Genomic DNA, 25,499 nt, shown 5'->3' with positions numbered 1-25,499 from the left:
GGATACTTTGGAAAAGAGCCTGCACAGGCTCCAAGTTAAGCTTTGCTTTTATTGCAACTTGAGTGCTTCTGGGTCATTCTCACAGCAAGAAGTGTCCTGCGGATCCCTGCTGGGTGGCAGAGTCTACCCCTTCCTCCCAAAACAACTTCATCCAGATCTCACTGGGTCCATTAGGACAAGGGCACAGAGCCACACCTCCAGTCTGGAAACAGCTGAGCTGAGGAGCAGTTCTCACCAAAGTTAATCTATGCCAGCACAGAGCGATCCCTCAGGAAGACCATGTATGACATCCTGTGCGGGCATCCCAGGGCAGCTCCGTGGGAATATACTGTGGGGAAACGAACAGCAGGATCCCTGCATACCTAGAGATGAACCCACCTCCATATGGAAAATGTGAAAGGGACAATCTAGGCAAGTTCAGTGCAGAACTCACCCATTCCAAGAGCAACTTCCTCCTTCTGCCTCTCAGTCTCAGTTCATCTCCACCACCTGCCCACATCTGCAAGGAAATGCAGGGATCTAGTAAGAGGAATGTGAGGCCGTTCACCAGCTCCATTCTTCAAGCCTTCAGTGAGGGCATAGGGGGCAGGTATGACATGAAGCCAGATGCACAAACTGGAGTGTTGGAGAATCAAGCACTTGCACCATTAGACCTTTACTCCTCTGGGTCTCACTCAGCGCTAATGCTCCACCAGACACCTCCAGGAAACAGCTGCTCATCTCTCTGTGAATTGGCACCTTACCTGGTTGGTTGTGGGGGTATCTGTCAAGAGAGCCAGGGTACCAGGGAGGGAAGTTGCACAGTCCACAGGCAGCCTGCTCCAAGCAGAGCAGCACGGGGATCCTTCCTATGCTGCAGGAATGGATATGAGATCAGGTAGTCAGACAGACCCATCTCCAGGTCAGGAGCAGAACTGCAGCTCAAGGCTGGTCCTCAGCATTCCTCATCCACAGTGAGCACAGCTGCACATCCCACTGCTGGGGAAATGGGAGAGCAGCTAGAAAGGGGAGCAAGCATAGATATATGGCCTAGGGAGCAATACAATAGACTAGGCAAGGAGATGGGCTGCTCACCTGTTCCATGCAAGTGGAGCTTGCTCAGCGTCCCACTCTCAGGCTGAGCTCTGCCAGACCTGTCTCCAATCCCTGCATCTGGCTGAGCAACCCCACAAACCCAGCCCAGGGGCAGCCCCAACACAGCAGCTCTGCCACCAGCGCAAGGGTCACAGGAAGGAAAAGAAGTGCAGCCTTGCTGAGCGAAGTGCTGCTCCACCGCTGTGCTCAAGTCCAGCTTACAGGCATGGCAGGGTGAAGCACTCTTCGATGCAGCCCCCTTCCCTCCCTCCCCTAGCCAGCCACACTCCACAGTAGCAGGGCTAGGTCTGACAGGGAGATGCTCAGCCCCAGCCCTGCTGCCTCCTGTACTCTCCTGAGGAACATCACAGACATCTTGTCTGGCCCACACTGCCAAGCCAGGCCAATCAGTACCTGTCACAGCTCCATAGCTCGTGAGACTCAGCATCATCTCACAAGCTTGTGAAATCCAGGATTGCCCCACATACTGTCACCTTGGACTAAACACAGCTCTGGTTCCTCCTACCCTGTTGTTGGCTGTGAATGGAAGACGTTAGAGCCAGGCATCCAGTCCCAATGTGAAACTGGGAAAAGGCACTGGAACAGGCTGCACAAAGAAGTTACAGATGCCCCAAGTGTTCAAGACCAGGTTGGACAGGCATAGTTGAAGGTGACCCTGCCTAAGGCATGGGGGAGGATGTGGAACCAGATGAACTTAAGGGTCTCTTCCAACCCAAACCACTCTATGATCTCCACCACAACTCCACCCAGAGTTTGCCCCACACCTTTCCTTTCCACTACAGACACTGAGGCAGCACCTCTGTGCAGGAATCCAGGACAGCCCTGCGCACCCCAAGAAGGTGCTGTGCTCATGGGGCAGCCAGGCTGCCCCACCACAGCTCTGGAGGTCATGGCCTGCACCATCACTCTGGACACAACACTTCACCCTGAGGGCTTCCTGAGCTCCACGTGGACAGAGAACCTGCTAGTGCTGCCTGCAAGACTCTGGATCCTTCCCATAAGAAGCACTTGGGAATACTAGAAAAGGCAGCCAGGGCCAGTCATTAATATGATGATCCAAGGCAGAACACAGGACATTCAGCCCTAGACTAGTTTAGAGCCCTGCAACTGGAGGCAATGGCCACAAGTCCTGGAAAGGAAATACTGTTTGTTTCTTCTGTCAGTCCAGCTCATTTGGCTTTGTTTGTCTCCCCTACCCAAAAGGGAGAAAGCCTTCACCAGGAGGAAAAAACTTAAACAATAGAAAATCAAACAACAACAAACAAAACCAAAACAAAAACCCAAGGAAAAACCCACCAGAAAAAAACCCAAAACATTACCTTTGAAAACAGTTTATAAACATGCTTACCCTTACCACTGCTGACGACACTCCACTTACCCAGAGGGATTCAGCCTCTGCTCTGACCAGTACAAACTGACAACCTGGGCAAAGAGACCCACCAAGTAAGGAAGCACTTGAAGAACCACAGGAAGGTCAAAGACAATAGAAGCTTTTAGCAGTCAGGAATCTGGAAACCAGGGTAAAGAGTTTGGAGTACTGTGGAGAGCTCACTCTGCTTCTCAGAACAACCCTAGCTCTCCTCTGGCATGCCCTGTGGTCCCTGCTCCTACTTGTGTGTGGTTGTTTTCAAACAGCAGCTGTTCTTCCAACCCTTTCAAACAACCCCCACCACCACAGTTCAAACTGCCTCACACTTTGCAACACCAAAATTAAAGACGCAAGGTGTTTCTATGCTTTTTTTATTTGCAGGCAGCCAACAGGAGGCTTTGCTTTCTCAGTTGAGTAAGACTGAATAGCAGCTCCTGCACGACTCCACAAGAAGTGGGGCCTGGCAGTCACTTGCTGCTGGTGTATTTGGTGACGGCCTTGGTGCCCTCGGAGACGGCATGCTTGGCCAGCTCGCCGGGCAGCAGGAGCCGGGCAGCTGTCTGCACCTCGCGGCTGGTGATGGTGGAGCGATGGCTGTACTGGGCCAGGCGCGAGGCCTCCGAGGCCAAGCGCTCGAACATGTCGTTGATAAAGGAGTTCATGATGCTCATAGCCTTGGAGGAGATGGTGAGGTCTGGGTGCACCTGCCAGGTGGTAACCGAACACTGTCTCACACATCCATCACCCTGGAGGGAGTAAGAACCCAGCCCCCCCCAGAAAAGCAGGGCCCCACTTCCCATCCCGGACAGGGCACTCTAACCCCAACAGGGACCCGCATTTGCCACCCTGAGGATTTCAAGTCATGGGCCACTTGCATTAGACTGAAGAGAGGCTCCCATAACGCCACAGCAGCTTTGGGATTGCACCGATGGGAGCCCCTACACACTGCCTGTGGAAAACAAGACTCTTGAGGGATGAAACTCAGTTTCCAGAACCTGCCTAGAGGCTCATGCTGATGACTGTGGCCTAGACAGTGCATGGCCACTTCCAAAAATTCTTTTTCTCATTTCATTAGAGATTTTAACACAAGCCCAGGAGGAGCTATTCCCGCCCTCTTTACTTCTATTCAACTGCTTCTTCAAGCAGAACCATACAGCAGAGCTTGCTCTCTCTAGGAAACCCTTTCTGCTCTAGATCCATTCCCAAGAATCTGTCCCCCCCACACTGCCCCCAGATTCTGAGCCTCAAGCGGGGCTCTTCTATACCCACCTTTGTTTTTTCTTTTTTTTTTCCATCTCACTAAACAGCAGATTTCTTTCCTTTCTTCCCCTTTATGGTGTTAACATGCAATGGGTAGAAGTAACTTTATGGATGAAGCAGTTTCTAGCAGAAAAGAAACATTTACTCACCTGCTTCAGTACTTTGTAAATATAGACTGAAAAGGTTTCCCTTCTCTTCGGTGTCCTCTTAGATATTCTGTCCCCAGAGGTGGAAACATGACCACGCTTCTTCCTAGGTTCTGAGTTCATCTCAGCCTCCAACAAAGCAGCCAGCAGGTGCCATGGGGCTGGCTATATAGCACAGGCTGCAAACCCTAACCTGCCTCAGGTGCAGCCCCCAAGGAGCAGGAGGAGTACACACCTGTGGTTTATGATTTCTCTTGGCACTAAATGAAGGGTAGCTGGCCTGAGAGGAGCTTGGAAGTGACACATTCAATTAAACTTTCAGACCTGAGAAAAAATCTGAGGGTAACCTGGGTGAAGAGCAGTAGCATCAGATTCACAGGGGAAAAATTCCGAGAAAAGAGACATTCCCAGATCCACCAGGAGTTTGATGAAAGAAGGGATCCTCCTTTGGTGCAAGGGTGTGAATTGGAGTACTCAGTGGCAGCTCTTTGTGAAGAAGAATGGGCTTGAAGATACGGGGTAGTAGAATACTCTGGGAGTGGGAGGGACTCCCATTGCAGAAGGACCTGGACAAACTGGAGAGTTGGGCTGATTCCAAGGGGATGAGGTTCAACCAGGCCAAGTGCAGGTCCTGCTTTGGCCACAGCAACCCTCGGCAGTGCTACAGGCTGGGCACAGAGTGGCTGGAGAGCAGCCAGGCAGGAAGGGAGCTGGGAGTGTGGAGTGACAGGAAGCTGGACATGAGCCCGAGTGTGCCCAGGGGGACAAGAGGGCCAAGGGCTCCTGGCCTGGCTCAGGAACGGTGTGGCAGCAGGAGCAGGGAAGGGATTCTTGCCCTGTACTCAGCGCTGGTGAGGCCACACCTGGAGTGCTGTGTCCAGCTCTGGGCCCCTCAGGTCAGGAAGGATATTGAGGTGCTGGAGCAGGTCCAGAGAAGAGCAACAAGGCTGGGGAAGGGACTCAAACACAAGTCCTGTGAGGAGGGAGATGAGGGAGCTGGGGTTGTTCAGCCTTGAGAAGGTTCAGGGGAGACCTCATCACTCCCAAAACTACCTGAAAGGAGGTTGTAGCCAGGTGGGGGTCGGTCTCTTCTCCCAGGCAACTACCAGTAAGACAAGAGGGCACGGTCTTAAGCTCTGCCAGGGGAGGTTTAGGTTGGATATTAGGAAGAAATTCTTTACAGAGAGCGTAATCAGGCATTGGAATGGGCTGCCCAGGGAAGTGGTGGATTCTCCATCCCTAGAGGTATATAAGAAGAGACTGGATGTGGCACTTAGTGCCATAGTATAGTAACTGTGATGGTAGTGGATCAAGGGTTGGACTTGATGATCTCAGAGGTCCTTTCCAACCCAGTAGATTTTATGATTCTATGAGTCATACTGAGACTAAGGAGCACGTGACATGACCACTTGTGCTTTGTAAGGGGCCATGTGTTGACAAGGAATTGACACAGGGTCCCCACTCTCAGGGAAGTTCCACTATCCCCCCATTCACAGAGCTGTGAACAGGTGAGACCTTTGTGTTGGGGGAGACTTGCCACTGCAAGGGGACTGTGTGACCTTGGTCTCAGGTCATAGTACAGAAGGGCTCTCTTGTAATAGAGGAGCTGGGGGCTGTTGTACCTTTCCCAGCTGCTGTCATGTCTGGCACTGGCAGTGATACACACACAGGTGTTTTTTCTGACAAAATGTTTAGTTGGATGGAAGCCCTTTGGTGGAGGAGCAGCAACTGGTCACTTGGCATTAGCCACAGGGAGACTTTACATAGCAAGGGTGGAGGCTCATCCACTGAACAATAGAGTCAGATCTGAACTCCCAGGTTTGGGGAATCACCATCTGCTTCCCTGGACTGCATGTGCTAGAGGCTGTCCATGCTTGCTGTGTGCTGGGCTTGACTCCTCCTGGTGCTGTTTTTAGGGGTGTATGGATCTACTTGCACACACAGACAAGGGAATCCCACAACCCTGCACATTGCCACTTCTGGCTGTGGCTGTGTTAGACCCAATCTCACTTTTAGATTACAGGCAAGAGTAAATGTGCAGGCTCTAGGCCACTTCTTTCAAAGACCATCCTAGCAACTAAGGAGCAATTCTTGTAATTTATCTATAATTTTGCTTTTGTGCAAGATCAGAAAAGTCCCAGTTGAAACAGCTCGAAGTGCCACTGTCCCAGCTCATGGCTGCCTCAGATCAATGCTCCATGACACCTGCTGGGAGTTGCTTCAGTGCAGTCCAACGATGTGTCACCATAGAACAAATGAAGGTTAAATCAAGGCTCATAAAGCATGTGTATAGATTCCATTTTACAAGTCTTGGCTTACTGAGACCTGTAGTGCACCTACAGCTGCTTTTGCTTTGAACATGTACCTGTGGCCCTTGTTTATAAATCAGAGACACCTCTGCACCAGAGAAGTTCCCCTCTCTTGGCAGGAGCAGACAGGTAACACAGCTCTCCTCTTGAATGCCCATCATGCCGGCTGTCATCCCACTGTCCCCAGGCCTTTCTCAGGATTAAACATTCCCAAAGAACTCAGTGTAAGATTGTATCCTGCGTTTATTATTGCCACTCAGATGTGAAATGGAGTGATTTGTTGCCAAGTGTTTGGTAAGAGTAAGGAAGAGCAGGATGAACAGCTGTAGCCTCAGGCAGAGGACTCCCTGACCTCACCATTCTCAGAGCTACTTTGCAATCCCTTCCAACTCACTAACACTTCCTACAACTCAGAGAGCAGAACAAACAGACAAGCATTAATCTATTCTGTTTAACTCTTGTGACCCATTAGCTTTTTGAGTAATTGCTTCCCTGTGGGTTGCTTTTACTCCCCCACTCCACCTCACAACTTTTGAGTACTCCACTGTGAGATATTCATCCAAGTGACTTTTCACTGCCATCTAGACTTTTCTGCAGAACTAAGTTGGAAGCATTTATACTATATAATATATACTATACAATAATTTATCTGCATTATTTCATCAGAAACTATATTTTTTTATTTTCCTCTCAGATCATTGCTAAAAACAGAGAAAAACCTGAAGATTCTGCTTTATCTACTGGAAGCAGCTCCTGTTGTGACATTTGTCCTATGACTGACACACAGTGCTTCCACAGCAGCAGTCACAACTTGGATAGGCCCTTTCAGAAAAAAAACCCAAGAAAATACCCTACCCAGAAAGTCAAAGCCAGTCAGCTGGCACTGGGGAAGCACTGCAAGGGAGCACAGCTCCTGCTCCTCCTGTCCTTCCTCTCCTCTGGCAGCATGTGGTCCTGGACAGGCTGCTGGGCTACATGAAGCCTTCACCAGTGCAGCCATTCTCATGTGTCAGTAGCAACTAAAATGATAACTCGGGATCAAAAGAACCTATTTGGTTTGATTTGCTACCTTTCCCTTTAGTACCTTTTAATTGCTCTAATAATAAATTGAAAATTTATTTTATTCAAGCTTCTGTGGCACGCAGTGAGGTTTAAACACCAACTTTTCCAAAAATCTGTTATTGAGAACAAAATAAGTTTAGTTGGCTAGTCTGCAAGGAACCTGCAAGGTCACAATAACTCGTATCCAGAAATCCTACATTATTGAGTTTCATTATTAGACAATTCAGGGAGAAGGAAAAAGCCACATCTGCACCATTGTGTTGCAGAGGACACACACTGGTGTTCCATAGATCTACATTGTGTTTCTGACTTTGATATTCACAACCCTTTCAAGTTGTGCCTGTCACCATCTACAACAGAAGCATCCATGCCTTGTTCCCCCTTCTGTCACCTGCTGGAAACCTGGCGTTGGCTCTGGCTGAGCAGAGGTGTCCCAGGTGTGAGAGTCCTGCTCACTGCTTAGTGCCTGCAGAACTCAGTACTCACCACTTCATGTAACCCTAAAGTTCTGCCACAGCTTTGGCTGTACTGAGGAACTGAACGTTCAGTAGGAAGAGCTGATCCTCACTCAAAGCTCAGCCACAGCAAGCCCCAACTACCACAGCTCACAAGACAAGACAAGGTTGTTCTTCCCTCTTTATTGACTGATGGGTTCTCAGGCAGATCTGTTAATTACACTGTTAAATAATAGTTAAAAACAAACCAAGGCCAGAGGAGTTTGAAGTGAAGTATCTAAACTGAAGCAGAAATTGGGAAGGAAGAGGCAGGAGAAGCTGGGCTGGGGTCTCCACCTGTGTAACACTGCAGCTCAGAGACCCTGATGGCCGCTGCCGTGACCCCAGGCCATCAGATACCAGGGCCTGGCTCAGATGGGACATCATCTTAATATGGAAACGGTTGCCCAAACGTAGCCAGACTGGGAGAGAAGAGCTCTGTCCAGACACAGAGGTGCAAGGCAAGTCGAGGGGAAGCAGTATTGCAGCAATCCTAGAACACAGCCAGTGAGAGCAGCAGTCCCGCTCCCGCCGGCGGGCGGGCGACTTGTGGCCACCGCCGGCCCCACAGCACTGCGGCCAAGGGCTCCTCAGCTCACACGTTGTGGGTCCGTTTGGTGAGCTGTGGGTCCTCATCCACCAGCTTTGACTTGAGATGCTCCTTGTAGGCAAGGATGTCCCCCTGCCACTTGGTGATTGTCTGCTTCTCACAGACCCAGATCTCCTGCGCGACCTGAGAGCGAGCACAGGAGGAGGAGAGGTTTGCATACAGCATTTTATAATCTTATCGAAATTATAAAGTTAACTAAAAACTATTCTCTGAAGTCTGGCAAGAAAAGCTGAACTCTCACAATTCAACTACTGAATAAAGCATCTGCAGAGAAACATCTTCCTTGTTTTTTTCTGCATAATTTAGATAAGATTTTATAACTGAAAATCCTGGACCCCTCTACATTTCTGATTTTGTTCATGTGATAAGAAGAAAAGCCTTTCTTACTAAACTGGGAATCGAAACAAAGGTAGTTCTTGACCTGAACACACTGAAAAATAAAATTATACCCAGAGTTGCAGCCAAAACCACAGCTGACAAATCAGCATTTGACATCTGTGTTGGTTTTTTTAAAATTTGTTTCAAGTTCCTCATATTTTCATGGGCTATCTCAATAATTGTTTACCACGAACAAGGTAAGGGAATTGTGCACAGTGATTTTTTTTCACTCACCCATCTTTCTGGGATGTGTAAGAGCCAGTGAGTTGAAAACACCTTGTTTTAATTACATGAAGCATTAGAAAGGTGCTCTGACAAAATTCATGACTTTCCTTACCTGCTGGATGAGTCTGAAGTCATGGCTGACAAGCATCATTCCTCCTTCAAACTCATTGATAGCATCTGCCAGAGCATCTATGGTTTCTATGTCCAGGTGGTTGGTGGGCTCATCCAGGAAAAGCATGTGGGGGTTCTGCCAGGCCAGCCAGGCGAAGCACACACGGCACTTCTGCCCATCGGAGAGGTTCCTGATGGGGCTCACCTGCCCAACACAGACACAGCTCAGGCTCTGCAGGCACCTCACAGCCTGCCACCCTGACCCAGAACACTTGGGCCTCACCCTGGGCTCCCAGCAGCTCCATGACACAAGAGGACAAATGTTCAGTCAGCCTTATACCTACACTGAGCTTCTCCCACCCATGGAACAAGGGAATTCCAGGGGCTTCTGAAGAAGGAGTCTCCCCACCAAGACCCAGCTTGTGCCAAAGATATGCAAGGACAGCTGACTGGGATCTGACTGGTGTTCGCTGATACAACCATCAAACTACTCTCAACTTCTGCAGTGATAAATGGGCAAAACCAATGCAGAAGTCAACACTGAACTGCAGTGACATTGACACCTCCTGTCACATGTATGACGTACAGGAGCATGTCATGCTTGGACTTAAGAGCACCATTGGTGAGCCTCTTGTCTGAACCAAGGGGACCTCTCACCCAACTGAGAACCTTCTAACACTTCTGCCTGCTATTCATCTCAGAAATGAAAGATAAGCAAACTAGTTCAAGTTACAATTAAAATGTGCTCAAGCCTAGCACTATATCTTTTCTTTTCACCCAGATTCTGAGGGGGTCACCCATTCCAACCCACATCTTGCTGTGAGCCATTTTTTTCTCCAATTTCAAAGGCAGAGATGGATTTTGATGCTATGGTGAGCCATGCTGCATACTGTATCACACTGTCAGACATCAGTGGAGGAACAGAAAACACAGCAGCTCTACTCCTCTAATGAGCAAAAAGCAAACACCAACAGCTCACACTTACCTGCTGCTTCCCTGTCAGGCCATATCTGCCAATGATTTTCCTCATCTCCTCCTTCTCCTTGATCTCTGGGTAGCATTTCAACATGTACTCCAGGGGTGAGAGGTCTAAGTCCAACTGCTCTTGCAAGTGCTGCCAGAGAAGAAAAGTCAGCTTCAGGCTGTGCAGGCCACTCACTTCATGGCCCAAAGCACTTCCCCCCTTACACTCCACACCCCTTTGGTACCAGCTGAGTGGTAGAACACCAGAGCCAATAATCCCACCCACAGGATAGCCCCTGTGCTGAACTATTATGCAATAGCTTCCATTTCAGGAGCAGGAGTGCTGTTTCAGAATAGCAGGTTTGTCCACCACCAAACACAAGGCAACCAGCTCTGCCATTAGCAGGTGGGAGGCTGAACAGGAAGAACCACAGTCAGCAGGGTAAGGACATGAGCTGGAGCCCATTCCGTGGACAGTTCCTTCCCCCATCTCTGGGTACAGAAAGGCAGCAGTGGGAGGGGCCTTAGAAGCAGAACTAGAAGGGCAAGTTTCCTCATTCCTGACAACTTTTTCCTCAGCATTCCCTGTCCCTGGGGGCTGCTGCAGGGAGTACCTGGTGGTATCTACCGATCTTCACATGTGAGTGCTTGCGAATCATCCCATCTGTGGGCAGCAGCTACAAAGGGAAGATAAATTGTTTCAGCAGAAAATCTCTCCTCTTGCTGTATGTCAGAAACACAGAATCCAGCTGTCTCCACTCTGGCACAGGGGAGGCAGCCTGAACACTAAATCTGAGAGAAAAAGCCCTATATTGCAACAAGACCTTAGGATTTCCAAGGCCTGAGTCTGGGGTGCTCTGGCAACTAAGTGCAGCTTTGTTGAAGGCTATCCCAAGAATAAAGGTCCAGAACAGGAAGCAAACCTCTCCTGTGAGCAGTTTCAGCAGTGTTGACTTCCCGGCTCCATTGGGTCCAACGAGAGCTACACGGGTATCCAGGTCAATCCCAAACTCCAGGTTATTGTAGATCCATGGCTGCAAACCACAAATATCATGCCACATATTATGCCTTTTCACTACTCCCCAGAACCTCTCTGCTGTACCTGTAATGCTCTGTCCTCAGGAGACCCAGCATAAACACTGTCAAGGGGTTTGCTTCACTAGTCATATGCTGCAGCCTGATCAGGAAGCTCGGCCAAATGCCTCCTACTCCCAAACAAGGCAGAAGCACAAGGGATCTCTGTATGCACACTCCCCATACTCACCCCATCCTTGCTGTATCTGAAGCTGACATTCTGCACCATGATGACGGGAGGAGGGATTTTCCCACAGGGCGGGAAGTAGAATGACAAAGTCTGTTAACACAGAATATCCGCCTGTGAGACACCCTGGAGCACGAGACAGCCCAGACATTCTGGTACAACCATCCCTCACTATCAACATCAGCTGCAGACCAAGGCACGACTGCAACTTTTTATAAGCCCCTCTATCAACTCACAGATATATTCTGATGAGCTGCTTGCAAGCTCATCTGCTGCCTAACAAGTCCCTATTTCTTCCCCCTTGAAGCAAATATGGGCTTGTACTCTTCAAACAAGTAGGAGCTGTTCTGAGAATCCTCCCCCATCTCCTATGAGCCTTTGGCACTCATTTCTGATTTCTGTATCTGCAAAACAACCTCAATGGTATGACAATTCCACTTTCCTCCCCTATAAAATTCCTCCTCCTCTTCCCACTGTTCAGCATTATTCCATGCTGAGTACAGGGATCTTTGGCATCAGGAAGGGTGTCTTGTTCTTGCTCCCAGCTCTGTCAGCCATTCCTGTTGTCTGCTAAAGATCATTCTACTTCTGTAGCCCATGTTTCCAGCTCTGATCTCTAGCTGCAATCCCACGTCTGATCCTACCTTATCATTCACAACTCTCTCTGTCAAGCCAGAAGCCATCATCTTTTGAAGAGTCTTCTCCTTGCTCTGAGCTTGTCTGGCCAGCTTTGCACTGCCATGGCCAAATCGTGCAATGTAATTCTGCAACAAAGCAAAGTCAGCCAAAAGCCACAGTGACAAGGTTGAGGAGGGGCAGGGTTGCCCACCTGCACGGGTAGGAAGGTATTTATGCAGCCAGACAGGTACCTTCATATGGGCGATCTGATCTTGCTCCCAGTGGAATCGCTTCATTTGATTTTCTTCTAGTTCCAAACGAGTCTTTACATACTGATCATAATTTCCCTGGAAAGAGACCATGGGACATCAGATGTGCCCAGGGAACAGCTCCTGTTTCTGCTGGTGGCATGGGGCACTATTTACTCACTGTGTAGTACTTGAGTTTGCGGTTGTGCATATGGATGATGTTGGTGCAGACGCCATTCAAGAAGTCCTGGGAGTGGGATATCAGCACAAGGATCCGCTTGAACCTGTGGCACCACGTAAATTATTAGAGACTAAGCTAGGAAAAGAATTCCTTTTTGTTGGCCCTGATGGTGACAAAGGCTTCACGTGCACCAGATTCCTCTTGCTTTCAATCAGATTAAGAACAAAAAGGTCACAGCGTGGGAGATGCTCAAGGAAACTGGCAGGAAAGCAGCTACAACCAGCTGCAGTGAGTAAATCCTGCCAACACCTTTCACTGTGGTAAAACACCCTGCACCACTGGACCAGTCTTTGCCCGTTGTCACAAGGAGCCCAGGGCTGGCTGCCCATGTGGCAGGTGACTCATGCTACCGATGCAGCTGACTTCATTAGCATCACACTTGCAAGAAGTTTCAACCTTCACTGCTCACTTTCCCCTTGGTAGACTCCCATCTGTTAGGCACCTTGTGCCTGGCTCCACTTCAGTTCCATGCAACGATGGGTCAAAGCCTTTCAAAAAGAGGTTCAAAGTACTTCCCTAAAACATCTGACTTTAAAAGGAAAGATGCAAAAGGTTTAACCGACAAAACCTATGGAAATACCTCTGCAAAGGCAAAGCCCCTCTCACAATACAGTCCTTTTAACGCACATCCCAGCCAACCTGAGTTTCATAACTATTCCTAAGCTTTTTGCCTTACACCTAAACATTTTTCCTCTGTTTATGAAAACTAGTCACCAACACAACAGTCGAGACCAGCACACTCAGATACTACAGTTCTGCTTAAACAGAGAAATGGTGGGCAGGAAGATGAGCTGGAAGTCAGGTCTAGAAAGCTCAGGCTCATGCTGCTAGCACACGGTGCTGGTACACAGGCTGCCAAGGCCTGCTCCTGGCTTTTCAGGAAACCTCTTAAAGTTGGGAGTACAGACCAGCATTTCTCATTTCTTGAGTAACAGGGAGACAAACCCTTTTCTTGAATTTGTTACCCTTGCATCAAGAATCCCACACAGCAGCAAGCAGAAGATGTCACTGCTACCGCAGCACACTTATGTACCCACAAGAACCATAGACAGTTACTCCTGCAGCACTTGCTCACATGCTGACAAGATGTTCCAGCAGAAAAGCACAACCCACAGAAGTAGCAAACTCCTCTGTGCTTACGTTTTCAGCTCTTCCTCCAACCACACACAGGCATCCAGATCGAGGTGGTTTGTGGGCTCATCGAGCAGCAGCATGAAAGGCCGAATGAAGAGAGCTCTGCAAGGACAGGGGAGATGATGGCGTAGGGTGAGTGCAGGTAACCCAAAGTCTCTTAGCTCTGCTCTGAGTTCTTAGAACTGTGTCCATGGCTCTTCAGAGTCAGGAGCAGGCAGGCATTCTCCCAGGAGGCAGCAGGCACTATAGCACTCACCTGGCAAGTGCCACCCTCATTCGCCAGCCACCACTGAAGTCCTTCAGCTTTTTCCTCTGCATGGCTGGTGTGAACCCCAAGCCGTGAAGGATACGTGAGGCCCGTGCTTCTGCCTTATCAGCATCCAGCTCCTCCAAACGTTCATATAACTCCAAGAGTTTCTCACATTCCGCTGAAAGAGAGGCTGCCTGTCAGCACCTCTGCCAGTAAAGGGCTCTCAGCTGCACCTCTGCACAGCTAGGAAAGCTCACAATCCCTCTGCCCTACGTCTGTTCAGCCCCCTCCATTCCCAAGCCTGAGACACTTCATAAGAAGCTGCATGGAATAATTCATCCAAAGAATTGTCATTCTACTAGTGTCACTCTCATGTGGCAGCTGGGGGAAATAGGTATTACAACATGTGAAAACTCCGTCAAGGAACCCACATTTTCTTTGGTGGGGAAGGAAATGGAGGAAATGTCCCCTGGGACTCGGAGAAGCTTTACCGTCTTCATGAGCCAGACGTTCTGCCTCTCGCTCCAGCATGGCCCTCTCTGTATCCACCTCCATCACACATTGCAGAGGGGTCTTGTCACTGGGAGGCATCTCTCGTGTCAGGTGATAGATGTCAATATGCTCTGGGATGGGCACTTCTCGCTTCCCAATAGCTGATAAAAGCATGGATTTCCCTGTGTGCAGATAATCACTCCACAATTAATTGTTGGATTCAGTGAGATCCAATGTCACAGTGAAACAGAAGAAATGCACTCAGATTCCACTGATTCCCTCCCTTTCCAAGCCCTGAAAATCCTGGGCAATTTCTTGCCCAAGAGGCCAGAAGAACTGGAGACACAGCAGAGCCCACTGCCTCACTGTGACAAGCTGCCTTCCCAGCTAAGGCTCACCACCCCAAGGACAGGACTGAGACACAAAGAAGCTTTTTGGAAACCACTTCACTTCAGCCCTTGCTCAAATTTAGAGAATTTTACCTCTGTTGTACTTCCTGCTGTCTAACCAGGTCTAACAGCTGTTACCAGGGCCCCAGATTCCAAAGACTTCTGACATAGAGGAAAGTAATGTGCTCATCACTAGAGAACTTGTGTTTTCCTGAAGGTTAAACCTGAAGGTCCCTCTTACTAGCACTTCTCCAATCACACCCATTCTCCATCTCTCAATGTAGTGTCACCTTCTCCAAGCACTGTACAGTTGTTTTCCCAGTCAGGCCAAACCACACACTCTTTACTTCTCCTTTACTTCTTTGACCAATGCTATCTTGGGTTTACTGGCCCTACTAAGCAAATCTTGTAAACAGGAATCAGACAGATTTACTGATCCCAGACATCTCACTCAACTCTCCAGTGAAACAAGTTCAAATGCACAGTCCAAAGCCAGAATGCAATCTCAGACTTCTGTCAGCAATCCTAGCAATTCCCCTCTCTGGGGAGACACGTGGGAGAACAGGAACTGCCATGGCCCAGCCATGTCTGTCTAACAGCCCTCTTTCCAGTTTCCAGCATTTCCCACCTGCACCTGCCCAGCTCCTCAGCAGCACAACACCCTCACTGAGCTTCAGGGAGCCACGTCACCTCCCCCATGGCTTACCGATGCCATTGAGTCCGATCAGGCCATAGCGTCTCCCGGAGTTCAGCTCCAGTTTGGTGTCACTTAGCAGCTCCTGGCCGTGGAAGGTCAGGGAGAGGTTGATGATGTGCACATCAGTGCTGTTGGGATGGGAGGCCAGGACTCCTGTCACAGCTCGGGCAGCAGCTTTCTTTAATTCAAAGTCCTCTAGCTCCTTTGTAAGAGCATCCACCTCTATAAGCAGAAAGACCAGAAGTGTTACTGATTTACAAATACAAGGGAAGCCATAAGCCCCTGTACAGAATGGCCCAGGGCTACAAAAACAACTCCCAGCCCCCATTTCTATGGAAGAGTTGAGGAGGTTCAGATGCAATGATGCTCTGCTTTTCAGCTTAGCAAATGGATATATATAGTCTAACAGGAACTTCCACCTGCTAAGTATCTAAATACCATATAAATGAAATAGGACCATCAGAATTAAGTCAGCAGCCAGAGAAGTGAGCCACTTATCTGAGTGCCATGAGACTAACCCCTTCTGCAGGAAGGACTAGGATAGGAAGAGACCTTACAGAGTACTGCTTGCAAGCTTAAGGAAATGGTTAGCCAAAAAAAAAATTGGCTAGAAAATAAATGAAGGGAAAGGTTAGAGAAGAAGCAGTACCACTGGAACAGGCCCTACTAATTTTTGGAGAAGCTACTATGTCCATCTGCACGTCCCCCTCTTCCTTTACTCCTACAGTAACAGCAAGTCATATAATCACAGAATCCTAGAATGGTTTGGGTTGGATCTTAAAGAGCATCTAATTCCAAACCCCCTGCCATGGACAGGGACACCTTCCACTAGCCCAGGTTGCTCCAAGTCCTGTTCAACCTGGCCTAGAACACTTCCAGGGATGGGGCAGCCACAGCTTCTCTGTGCAGCGTGTGCCAGGGCCCCACTACTCTCTTTCCTGTCATGCTGACCTTCTGTTGCAGCCTAAATTCACAGCTCGGTGAGACGCTGGCCTTGGAAGCAGCAAACAGCACTGGGGATCTCGGCAGCGCTGCTGCTGCTCACGGCAAACAGCTGAACAACGGCCCAGGTGCGAGCACCTAGTGCTCCTGGCAAAATCACCCACTCAGCCAAATCACTGTGAACACCATGACAAATGTGCCTTAGCCAAGGAGCATAAAAAAGGTCACTGGCAGTCACACGGGACCCCTCTGGACAGTGCCACAGAGCAGGAAGTCAAACGGGGCAAGGGTGTTTTCCCCCTGATGTGTAAATCATAGAATAGGATCACAGAATCATAGGATTAACTGGGTTGGAAGAGACCTCTGAGATCATCAAGTTCAACCTTTGATCCAACCCCACTGTGATTACTAGATCATGGCACTCAGTGCCACATCCAGCCTCATTTTAAAAACCTCCAGGGACGGTGAATCCACCACCTCTCTGAGCAGGCCATTCCAATGCCTGATCACTCTCTCTGTAAAGAACTTCTTTCTAATATCCAACCTAAACCTCCCCTGGCAGAGCTTAAGCCCGTGCCCTCTTGTCCTAATAGCTCATGGAGAACTCCCAATAAGAAATATGCCAGTATCAATCCATATGGAATCACAGGATCTCCTAAGCTGGAAGGGATTCCCAAGGATCACCCAGTCCAGCTCCTGACCAGACACCCCCTGCCACCATGGCCCAAGAGTGCTGTTTAAATGCTCCTTGAGCTCTGCCAGGCTTGGGGCCGCGACCTGGGGGGCTGTTCCAGAGCCTGGTTTAGGTTGGATTCGAGAAAAGGTTCTTTCCTCAGAGGGTGGTTGGGCACTGAACAGGCTCCCCAGGGCAGTAGGCACAGCACCGAGGCTGTCAGAGCTCAAGGAGTGTTTCGATGATACTCTGGGGCACATGGTGGGATTGTTGGGGCTGCTCCTGTGCAGGGCTAGGAGCTGCACTCGGTGATCCTTGTGGGTCCCTTCCAACTCGGCGTATTCTGTGACCCGTTCGGGAGGAAAGAGCCTTTCCCAGATTCCCGCCGGATCCGGCACAGCCCTCGCCGCTCCGGGCCCCGCCCGCCCCGGGCTGCACCAATGGGGAGGCGCTTTGCAAATGAGGGAGAGACAGAGACAGACGGGGAGAGACACAGAGAGCAAGAGAGAGACAGAAAGAGCCCCGCACGGGGAGAGAAAGACAGAGATACAGCCTCACACGAGAGGGGGGGAGACAGAGAGAGCGCGAACCCAGCACGGAGCGAGAGAGCCCCGCGGCTGCGAAAGCAAGCTGTCCCTCGGTAAGCGCTACCTATGTCCTTCAGGGCCGACAGCGCCCTCTGACTAAATCTCTCTCTTTAACACACACAAAGTCTCTTTTAGAGACAGGCTCTCAGACTCTACAAACCAGGTACGTCACAGAGAAGCAGGTGTGAGGAGGGTGAGAGCAGTAGCAGTAAGAACAGAAAAAATTCAAACGCTGCAGTGGTCCCTGCAGCAAGAAAGAAAACTCCAAACAAGACAGAAAGAAAAATCAAAAAAAAATCCAAAAAGGTCTGTGCATCAAGTAGCAGAAGATCGGGACAGTGTCTGTCTGAAGGAGGAGACACCATCAGACCCTTCCATCTTCATACTGCCATGCCTCGAGCGAAGGCCACGGGCATCCTTCACACACACGGCCCATGTAGAGCCCCCGGGGCGTCCTGCTGCCCCAGGGCAGAGCGGCCCCGACGGCAGCTGCGGCAGCCGCCCGGCTCGGCGCAGCCCGTGCCCGAGGTGTTCCATCCGTAGAGAATCAACGTCCCGGCTCACCCAGCTGGGCCACGGCCGAGCCCCCCGCCCCGGGACACCCGGAGCAGACACGGGACTGGCCGCTCCCTCACCTGGCAGCGCCGTCCCGTTGGCCTCCGGGGGCCGGACCTCCTGCGGCTCCGTCCCGGCATCGCCGTTCTCCTCCGGGGCCCGGCGCGGCCGCTGCCGGGCCTTGGCCGCCTCCTTCTTCTTGGCCGCCTTCTTCTTGGCCAGGTCGGAGGGCATGGCGCGGGGGGGGCTGTGACAGAGGGGAGACAGGCGCCGTTAGGCCGCGCCGTCCCGGGTCGCCCCGCCCCCGTTCTCCGCCCCGGCCGCCCCGCGAGCCGCCGGACCCGGCCCGTAGCACGCTGCGCCGTTCGGTCCTGTCGAGGGCTCCCGCCCGCCCGCCCGCTGGGCTGCCCGCGCTGCCCGGCCCGGCCCGGCCGCCCCCGCCCCGCGCCCCCGGGCCCGCGCGCACCGGCCGCTCGCGCTTTCCTTCTGTCGCAACAGCCCCGCCGCGACCGCGTGCGCGCGCCCCGCCCCCACAGCGCGCCGGCCAATCGCAGCGCCGAGCGTCACCCAAGCCCCTCCCCCGCTGCGCCGGCCAATCGCAGCGCCGAGCGTCACCGGCGCCGGGCGGCGCGCGGCCCTGGGCGGCCGGCGCGCCCCATGCCGTGCCCCGAGCTGGCCCGGCCCCGCCCCTGCGGTACCATAGAGCTGGGGGGGCGGAGCGAGCGTCCGTCACCAGCCAGCGGAGCGGAAGCGGAAGTGCGCGGGGCGATGCGGCGGGTGAGGTGGCAGCGGCGCAGCGCGGACGGGACGGGCCCGCCTCCGCCTCCCGCACCGCCAGCCCGGAGCCCCGGGCCGCCCCTGGCGCTGCCGCCGGCCTGCGGGTAAGACAGCCCCGCTCGCCATGTCACCCCGGAGCTCCGCCCGGCCGTAGCCGCCGCGATGCGCTTGGGCGCGGTGCTGGGCGCGCTGCGGCCCGCGCTGCCGCTCCTGCTCGGGCTGTCTCTCGGCTGCAGCCTGAGCCTCCTGCGAGCCTCCTGGAGCCACGGCGCGGCCGAGGAGCGCTGCCTGGCGCCGGGCCGGCCCGCGCCACCCGCCGGCGGGGCTCCGCCCGAGGCAGCGGAGGGGGGGCCGGGCCCGGGCCAAGAGGACTTCAGGCCCCGCATTGTGCCGTACTACAGAGACCCCAACAAGCCTTACAAAAAAGTACTCAGGTAAGTTCTGTGCTTTTTGGCTCGTTTTTCCTTCAGGGAAAACAGTCACGTGTGGGTCGTATTTGGGGTTCTAAACCTCGTCCTGAGTGAACAGGTTCGAGGTGGAATTTGCTGTTTGAATTACCTCGTGTAGGAACAACGTAATGCAATAAGGCGGTGGCCAAGATTGTCACCTCAAAGGGATGGAAAACGTGTTCAGGAAATGAACCTGAGAGGGGGGAAAAAAGGCAACAAAAGTACCCAAGAAGATTGAGAATATTTCTTTTCAATATGGGGGAGATTCTGCCCCTCTGCCCCCTCAGGTGAGACCCCCACCTGCAGAGCTGCCTCCAGCCCTGGAACCCAGCACAGGAAGGACATAGAGCTGTTGGTGCAAGTCCAGAGGACGCACCAAGATGGTCAGAGGGATGGAGCACCTCTGTTATAAGGAAAGACTGAAAGAACTGGGATTGTTTAGCTTGGAGAAGAGAGGGTGGGGTGACCTGATTGTGACCTTCCAGGACCTGAAGGAAACCTGCAGGAAAAATGGAGAGTGACTATCTACAACGGCCTGGAGGGACAGGAAAAAGGGCAATGGCTTCAAACTGATAGAGGGCAGGGTTAGATGGCATATTGGGAAGGAATTCTTGGCTGTGAGGGTGGTGAGGCCCTGGTACAGGTTGCCCAGAGGAGCTGTGGCTGCCCCTGGATCCCTGGAAGCGTCCAAGGCCAGGCTGGATAGGGCTTGGAGCAACCTGGGCTAGTGGAAGGTGTCCCTGCCCATGGCAGGGCATTGGACTGGATGGGTTTTGAGGTCCCTTCCACCCCGAACCGTTCTGGAATTCTATGATAGTTTTGTTACCTGTGTCTAATAGAACATGTTAAATTACTCTTCAAAACTTTTCTAAGCAGTCTATTCGTTAAGGCAGTTTTGAGCAATTAACAATTTATTGATGTAATGTAATACACTGTAAGAATGTATTGTATGAAACTTTCCTGTCTCACCATCCAGGGGCCACTCTGGGGGTCACACTGGCACCACCTAGACTGTCACTGCTGGGACCGGGGTTCCTTTGCAGTGGTTGCTCTGGTGACCCAACAGGTGTACCCCCTCGGCTCCTTCCACAAACCACAGTCACACTGTCAGACAAGTTCCCTCGGCCCCAGACTTTCTGTAGCAGAGTTTCTTTGGTTCCTTTAAGTATTTTATTTGTGGTGCAGCAGCATCAGAACAGCTCGGGTTGTTGCCTCTGCAGAGGGACCCTGAGCAAAGGGACCCCTGTTGTACCCTCACAGTCTCTCTACACACTCCTCACGTGCCTCTTGGTCCAATGGTGAACTTTGGTTTGGGGTCCTCTCATTGTTCACCAGGTCCTGCAGGGCTTTGGGCTCTTTGTTAGGCCAAGGCCAGCAACTGTTGCTGGCTTATGGCCTGAGGCTTCAGTGATCTCCTGCCACTTGGGACCCCACTCGCAGCTGGCACAGCCCAGCCCCCAGCACTAGGGACTCAACAGTCCTTCCTGTGATTTAATTGAGCATACTTCTTAAGCTGCAAGTGGTTAGCTCTGTGGTGTTTTAAATTTAATTACACTGGCACAGTTTTCTGGCTCACATAAATGATGTGAGATAGATTGTAGCTGCCTTGAAGGAAGCAAATGTTTTCACAAAATGGGATGTTCACTAATGAGTTTTCTCTTAGAGCTCTACATCTAGGCTTAACTTTCACCATGGGTAGACTCCAGCAAATAAGGATTTATCCCAAGTTACCATAATTCTTGATTTTTCTCCTCCAGTTCTTTGTCATGTAGGTATGTCCTTCCTTTACAGAACTCGCTACATCCAGACAGAACTGGGATTCCATGAGAGATTGTTTGTGGCTGTGCTGACCTCCAAGGCCACCATGAACACGCTGGCAGTGGCCGTGAACAAGACGGTGGCCCACCACTTCCCACGCCTGCTGTACTTTACGGGGCTGCGCAGTGCCAAGGTGCCCCATGGAATGGTGCTGGTGGCCCATGGAGACGAGCGGCCCATTTGGCTTATGTATGAGACCATGAACTATATCCATCAGCATTTTGGTTCTGACTATGACTGGTTCTACATCATGCAGGATGACACCTATGCCCAGGCGGAGCAGGTCAAGGCTCTGGTGACGCACCTGAGCATTAACCAGGACGTGTACCTGGGGCGAGCGGAGGAGTTCATCGGGGGGGATGAACAGACCCGGTACTGTCACGGGGGCTTTGGCTACCTGCTCTCCCGTAGCCTGCTGCTGAAGCTCCACCCACACCTGGACAGCTGTCGCAATGAGATACTCAGTGTGCGGCCAGATGAGTGGCTGGGTCGTTGCATCATTGATTTCCTTGGCATCACTTGCATTTCCCAGCTCCAGGTACTACTTCCCAGCTCAGGTTTTGTGTTAGCTGAGCCTGACAGAGCCCATGCTCTTACTTGTTCCCTGCTGTGTAGCAAAGTGGCTTTCTTGTGAGCTGCAGAGGAGGAAAGGGTTGTGTGCTATAGCAGCGTCAAGGAGGGGCCTGAATCACAGCTGTGATGTTGAGGTAGAGAGCACACATGTGACTTAATTTTTGGCTTACTACCAAGGTCTGATCCACAGGTTTTTGGAGGTAGGATAAAGGGCATGTTGGCACCAAGGAGAAAGTGGGAGTTAGGGTGGGAGGGACAACTCATACCTTTTTATCTCAGTCTGCATGGAAAGAGGGATGGGTGCATGTCTGGGATACGGGAAAGCTGCTCCGTGAACTTGGGTTCCATTCCAGTCTTTCTGTCTTTTATCTGCTTCAGGGCCAGCATTATCACACCTATGAACTGGCCAAAAATACTGAGCCAGAGAAGGAGGAAGAAGAAGAGTTCCAAGCAGCTCTTGCAGTGCACCCTGTTTCCGACATGACCCTGATGTACCGGCTGCACAAGCAGTTCAGCAGGATCCAGCTGGACAGAGCTTACCAGGAGATACAGGACCTCCAGGTATGTGGTGAGATATACCTGCATAAACTCCTTGACCAAACAGATTTCCTTCTAGTTTGGTGCAGTAGAAGAAGATTGTTGCTTCCATTTGTGGATGACTGTCAGCCAGACACAGGCTGCAGCCCCATGTCTCACAAACAGCACTTCTGACACCTAAAACTGCTGGTGTGACATTTGTAGGTGGTGAGGTGGGCCTGGAGGGGAGCTGGCCTGGACCCTTTTGAGAACTTGGTGGGGATCAGTTTGTGCTCTCTGTTTGCACAGATGCAGATCAGGAACCTGACAGCACTGACCCCTGCGGGCGAGGCAGGTGTGACCTGGCCTGTGGGCATAAATGCTCCATTCCTTCCAAAGTCCCGCTTTGAGGTGATCAACTGGGACTACTTCACCGAGCAGCACCTCTTCTCCTGTCCTGACGGCTCCCCCAAGTGTGAGCTGTCTGGAGCCAGCAAAGCAGATGTTGGTGAGATCATCGAGTCAGCGCTGGAGCAGCTGAACCATCGGTACCAGCCCCTGCTCCGCTTCAGCAAGCGGCAGCTGCTCAACGGCTACCGGCGCTTTGACCCCACGCGGGGCATGGAGTACACACTGGACCTGCTGCTGGAGGCTGTCACCCAGAAGGGCCACAGTCATGTTCTGGCCAAGCGAGTGAGCTTGGTGCGACCCTTAAGTAAGGTGGAAATTATTCCCATGCCATATGTGACAGAGGCCACACGGGTGCAGCTGGTGCTTCCCTTGACAGTGCAGGACCTGGATTATGTGGCAAACTTCCTGGATATGTTTGCTATGAACACACTGGACACGCATGATAATGCCTTGCTGACTTTGCTTTTTGTCTACCATCCCTATGATGCCCAGAGAGTCAGTCAGGTGGATGTTTTTGCTGGAGTCAAAGCCATGGTAGGAGAGCTGGAGAAACGCTATGCAGAAGTTAAAATCCCATGGATTAGTGTTAAAACAGAGGTGCCATCACAAGTGAAGCTCATGGATATAGTCTCAAAGAAGCACCCTGTGGATACACTGTTCTTCTTGGCCAGCGTCTGGACAGAAATCAACATGGAGTTCCTGAACCGCTGCCGTATGAATACCATCAGCAACTGGCAGGTTTTTTTCCCTGTGCATTTCCAGGAGTTCAACCCTGTGCTGGTGTACCGTGGTGAGCAGACAGCTTCCTCCAGCACTGACTTCCTGAGGGATGGGCATTTTGACAGACATTCCTTTGCTGAGGCCTGCTTTTATAATTCTGACTATATGACAGCACGTACCAAGCTTGCAGCCGATATCCTGGACCGAGATGAGGTTCTGGAGAGCATGGAGGTATTTGATGTCTTCCTCCACTATTCTGGTCTGCACCTGTTCAGGGCTGTGGAGCCGGGGCTGGTGCAGAAGTACACCCTGAGGAGCTGCAACCCCCGGCTCAGTGAGGAGCTGTACCACCGCTGTGTGCTCAGCAACTTGGAAGGACTCGCGTCCCGCTCACATTTGGCCATGGCCCTCTTTGAGCAGGAACAGGCCAACAGCACTTGAGAGATGGAAACATCAAGAGCTTCTCAGCACCTTAACACTTGGCACTTTCCATCCCCTTCCCACCCTTGCCATGGGTGAAGGGCATGTGAGGTCAAGGGAGGAGGAAGACTTTCCAGGCCCCACTCTGAGGCATGTGGGCTATGGAGAGAGGCTGTTTCTGTGGAGGGGTTTGGTTTGTTTGTTTTGGGTTTTTTTAATAAATTTAATTTTCTTTCCAGGCAGACTGATGTGGTCACTTGTAAACTTTGCAGCCTCTGGGATGAGGGAAGTGAGACAAACTGTAGAGCTGACCTTACTTAAAGCTGTGCAATTCTGCTGAGCAATGCAGGGGGAGAGTGACTGTGAGCTACACATGGGGAGAAAATTACCTTGACTTGCTACTCTCTGGGCTGTTGTGCAGCCTCCTGTATGTTTGTGTGTTTATGCATTCACTTTTTCAAGAGACATAAACACAACTTGTCTAATTCAGCTGGGCAAAGCTGTTCAATCACTTTTACTTTGCTGTGTTTGGCTCTTCCAGAGCTTCAGAGCTGTTCCAGTTTAAGTATCTTGGGGATGGAGACTCCACAATCCCTCCTGGTAGTATGCCCTTGTGTGTAGCAACTTTTACAGCTGAAAAGTTCTTTCTCACATTTAATTGAAATTTCTTGCATTTCAGTTTGTGCCTGTTGCCTCTTGCAATGTTACCAGAGACCACTGAGCAGAAGCTGTTTGTGTCTTCCTTATATTTTCCCATCACTGAGACACACATGGATGAGACTGTGCTGAGCCTTTTGTCCAAGTGAAACAATCCCAGCTCTTGCAGTCTCACTGTTAGGACTGACGCTCCCATTACTTAACATCTCCACATCCCTTTGCTGGACTTGCTCCAGTATGTCCATGCCTGTCTTGTACTGGGGAGCCAGACTGGACACAGCACTCCAGGTGTGTCTCACCTGTGCTGAGGAGATAGCTCATTGCCCTTTACCTGCTGGCCACAGCCTTTCTGCTGCAGCCCAGGATGCTGTTGCCACCTTTGCTTGGAAGGAATGCTGCTGGCTTATGTTTAACTTGGTATCCATCCCCACTAATCTTTTTACTTTTTCAGCTTTCCAGCATCATCTTTCCAGTGAATATCCCAGAAATCAAAGCCCTGATGTGACCTTGTGACTTTGTGTGATGAGCCAGCAAGTGTGACTGACCCCGTTCATGGCCACAGGGGTGCTGCTGAAGGAGAGAGGTTGTATTTGCTGTATTCATCTCGTGAGGAGCACGAGGTGGAGCTCTGGTGTTGGCATCAAAAGAGATGCTGAAAAATTAGAAAAGCTTCAAAAGAAGTATTAAAAGACATGGACATTGGTTCAAATTGATAGAAGTCTCGTATTTGTTTGTTTAACAAGTAAGGCACGTTTTGATTACATTTACATGGGGAAGAAGCCAGCTCTCTGCAGTGTCTTAGGGGGATGTGTGTTTGTTGCTAAGCAAACATTTACAGAGTGAGGACAAGGGCAGCTACCTGGGAAACCCTCTGTTTTTGTAAGGGTTGTTTTGCACAGGGAGGTTATGATCCCAGTAGGAAAGGCGGTCATACTGTGTAGGGTACCATTTAAAATATGTGTGAGAGCTAACGCGATAAAGAGAATAGCATACATCATCTCACATCCTTTAAATTCAGGGAACCCCAAGTGGTGCAGTGTCAAATAGGC

General features: G+C 51.1%; 3 protein-coding genes across 3 annotated transcripts; 1 reads left to right on the top strand and 2 right to left on the bottom strand.

Annotated features, from left to right (window-relative positions):
• Positions 1-2,931: 2,931 nt before the first annotated feature.
• Positions 2,932-3,993, bottom strand: LOC126650149 (late histone H2B.L4). Its single transcript, XM_050334620.1, has 2 exons — positions 3,874-3,993; positions 2,932-3,168 (listed from the first exon to the last, which is right to left on the bottom strand). The coding sequence occupies exons 1-2, from the start codon at positions 3,991-3,993 to the stop codon at positions 2,932-2,934; spliced, it is 357 nt and encodes a 118-aa protein (XP_050190577.1).
• Positions 3,994-7,864: 3,871 nt separating this feature from the next.
• Positions 7,865-18,635, bottom strand: ABCF2 (ATP binding cassette subfamily F member 2). Its single transcript, XM_050334711.1, has 15 exons — positions 18,576-18,635; positions 18,190-18,356; positions 15,362-15,574; positions 14,266-14,448; positions 13,781-13,952; positions 13,531-13,626; positions 12,331-12,433; positions 12,153-12,248; positions 11,928-12,047; positions 11,287-11,376; positions 10,946-11,056; positions 10,637-10,699; positions 10,045-10,173; positions 9,061-9,264; positions 7,865-8,468 (listed from the first exon to the last, which is right to left on the bottom strand). Exons 2-15 carry the CDS (start codon positions 18,341-18,343, stop codon positions 8,331-8,333), a joined length of 1,872 nt encoding a protein of 623 aa, XP_050190668.1. The 5' UTR covers positions 18,344-18,356; positions 18,576-18,635; the 3' UTR covers positions 7,865-8,330.
• Positions 18,636-18,928: 293 nt separating this feature from the next.
• Positions 18,929-25,168, top strand: CHPF2 (chondroitin polymerizing factor 2). The gene is made up of 4 exons (XM_050334703.1): positions 18,929-19,320; positions 21,127-21,691; positions 22,105-22,287; positions 22,552-25,168. Exons 1-4 carry the CDS (start codon positions 19,049-19,051, stop codon positions 23,812-23,814), a joined length of 2,283 nt encoding a protein of 760 aa, XP_050190660.1. The 5' UTR covers positions 18,929-19,048; the 3' UTR covers positions 23,815-25,168.
• Positions 25,169-25,499: the final 331 nt, after the last annotated feature.

The sequence above is a fragment of the Myiozetetes cayanensis genome, unplaced genomic scaffold (genome assembly GCF_022539395.1).
Source record: "Myiozetetes cayanensis isolate MyiCay16 unplaced genomic scaffold, myiCay2020 scf57, whole genome shotgun sequence".
Lineage (NCBI taxonomy): Eukaryota > Metazoa > Chordata > Aves > Passeriformes > Tyrannidae > Myiozetetes > Myiozetetes cayanensis.
Note: the sequence above shows the minus strand (reverse complement) of the source record. Positions and strands in the feature narration are given on the sequence as shown.

Excerpts from the sequence above, each read along its gene's own strand:
- LOC126650149 (XM_050334620.1), bottom strand. The coding sequence starts at position 3,993 with ATGAACTCAGAACCTAGGAAGAAGCGTGGTCATGTTTCCACCTCTGGG. Across the intron at positions 3,169-3,873 it reads TTTACAAAGTACTGAAGCAG|GTGCACCCAGACCTCACCAT; the intron begins GTGAGTAAATGT and ends ACCACCTGGCAG.
- ABCF2 (XM_050334711.1), bottom strand. The coding sequence starts at position 18,343 with ATGCCCTCCGACCTGGCCAAGAAGAAGGCGGCCAAGAAGAAGGAGGCG. Across the intron at positions 12,249-12,330 it reads GCAAACTCAAGTACTACACA|GGAAATTATGATCAGTATGT; the intron begins GTGAGTAAATAG and ends GTCTCTTTCCAG. Across the intron at positions 10,700-10,945 it reads TGAAACTGCTCACAGGAGAG|CTGCTGCCCACAGATGGGAT; the intron begins GTTTGCTTCCTG and ends TTCCCTTTGTAG.
- CHPF2 (XM_050334703.1), top strand. The coding sequence starts at position 19,049 with ATGCGCTTGGGCGCGGTGCTGGGCGCGCTGCGGCCCGCGCTGCCGCTC. Across the intron at positions 19,321-21,126 it reads CCTTACAAAAAAGTACTCAG|AACTCGCTACATCCAGACAG; the intron begins GTAAGTTCTGTG and ends CTTCCTTTACAG. Across the intron at positions 21,692-22,104 it reads CTTGCATTTCCCAGCTCCAG|GGCCAGCATTATCACACCTA; the intron begins GTACTACTTCCC and ends TATCTGCTTCAG.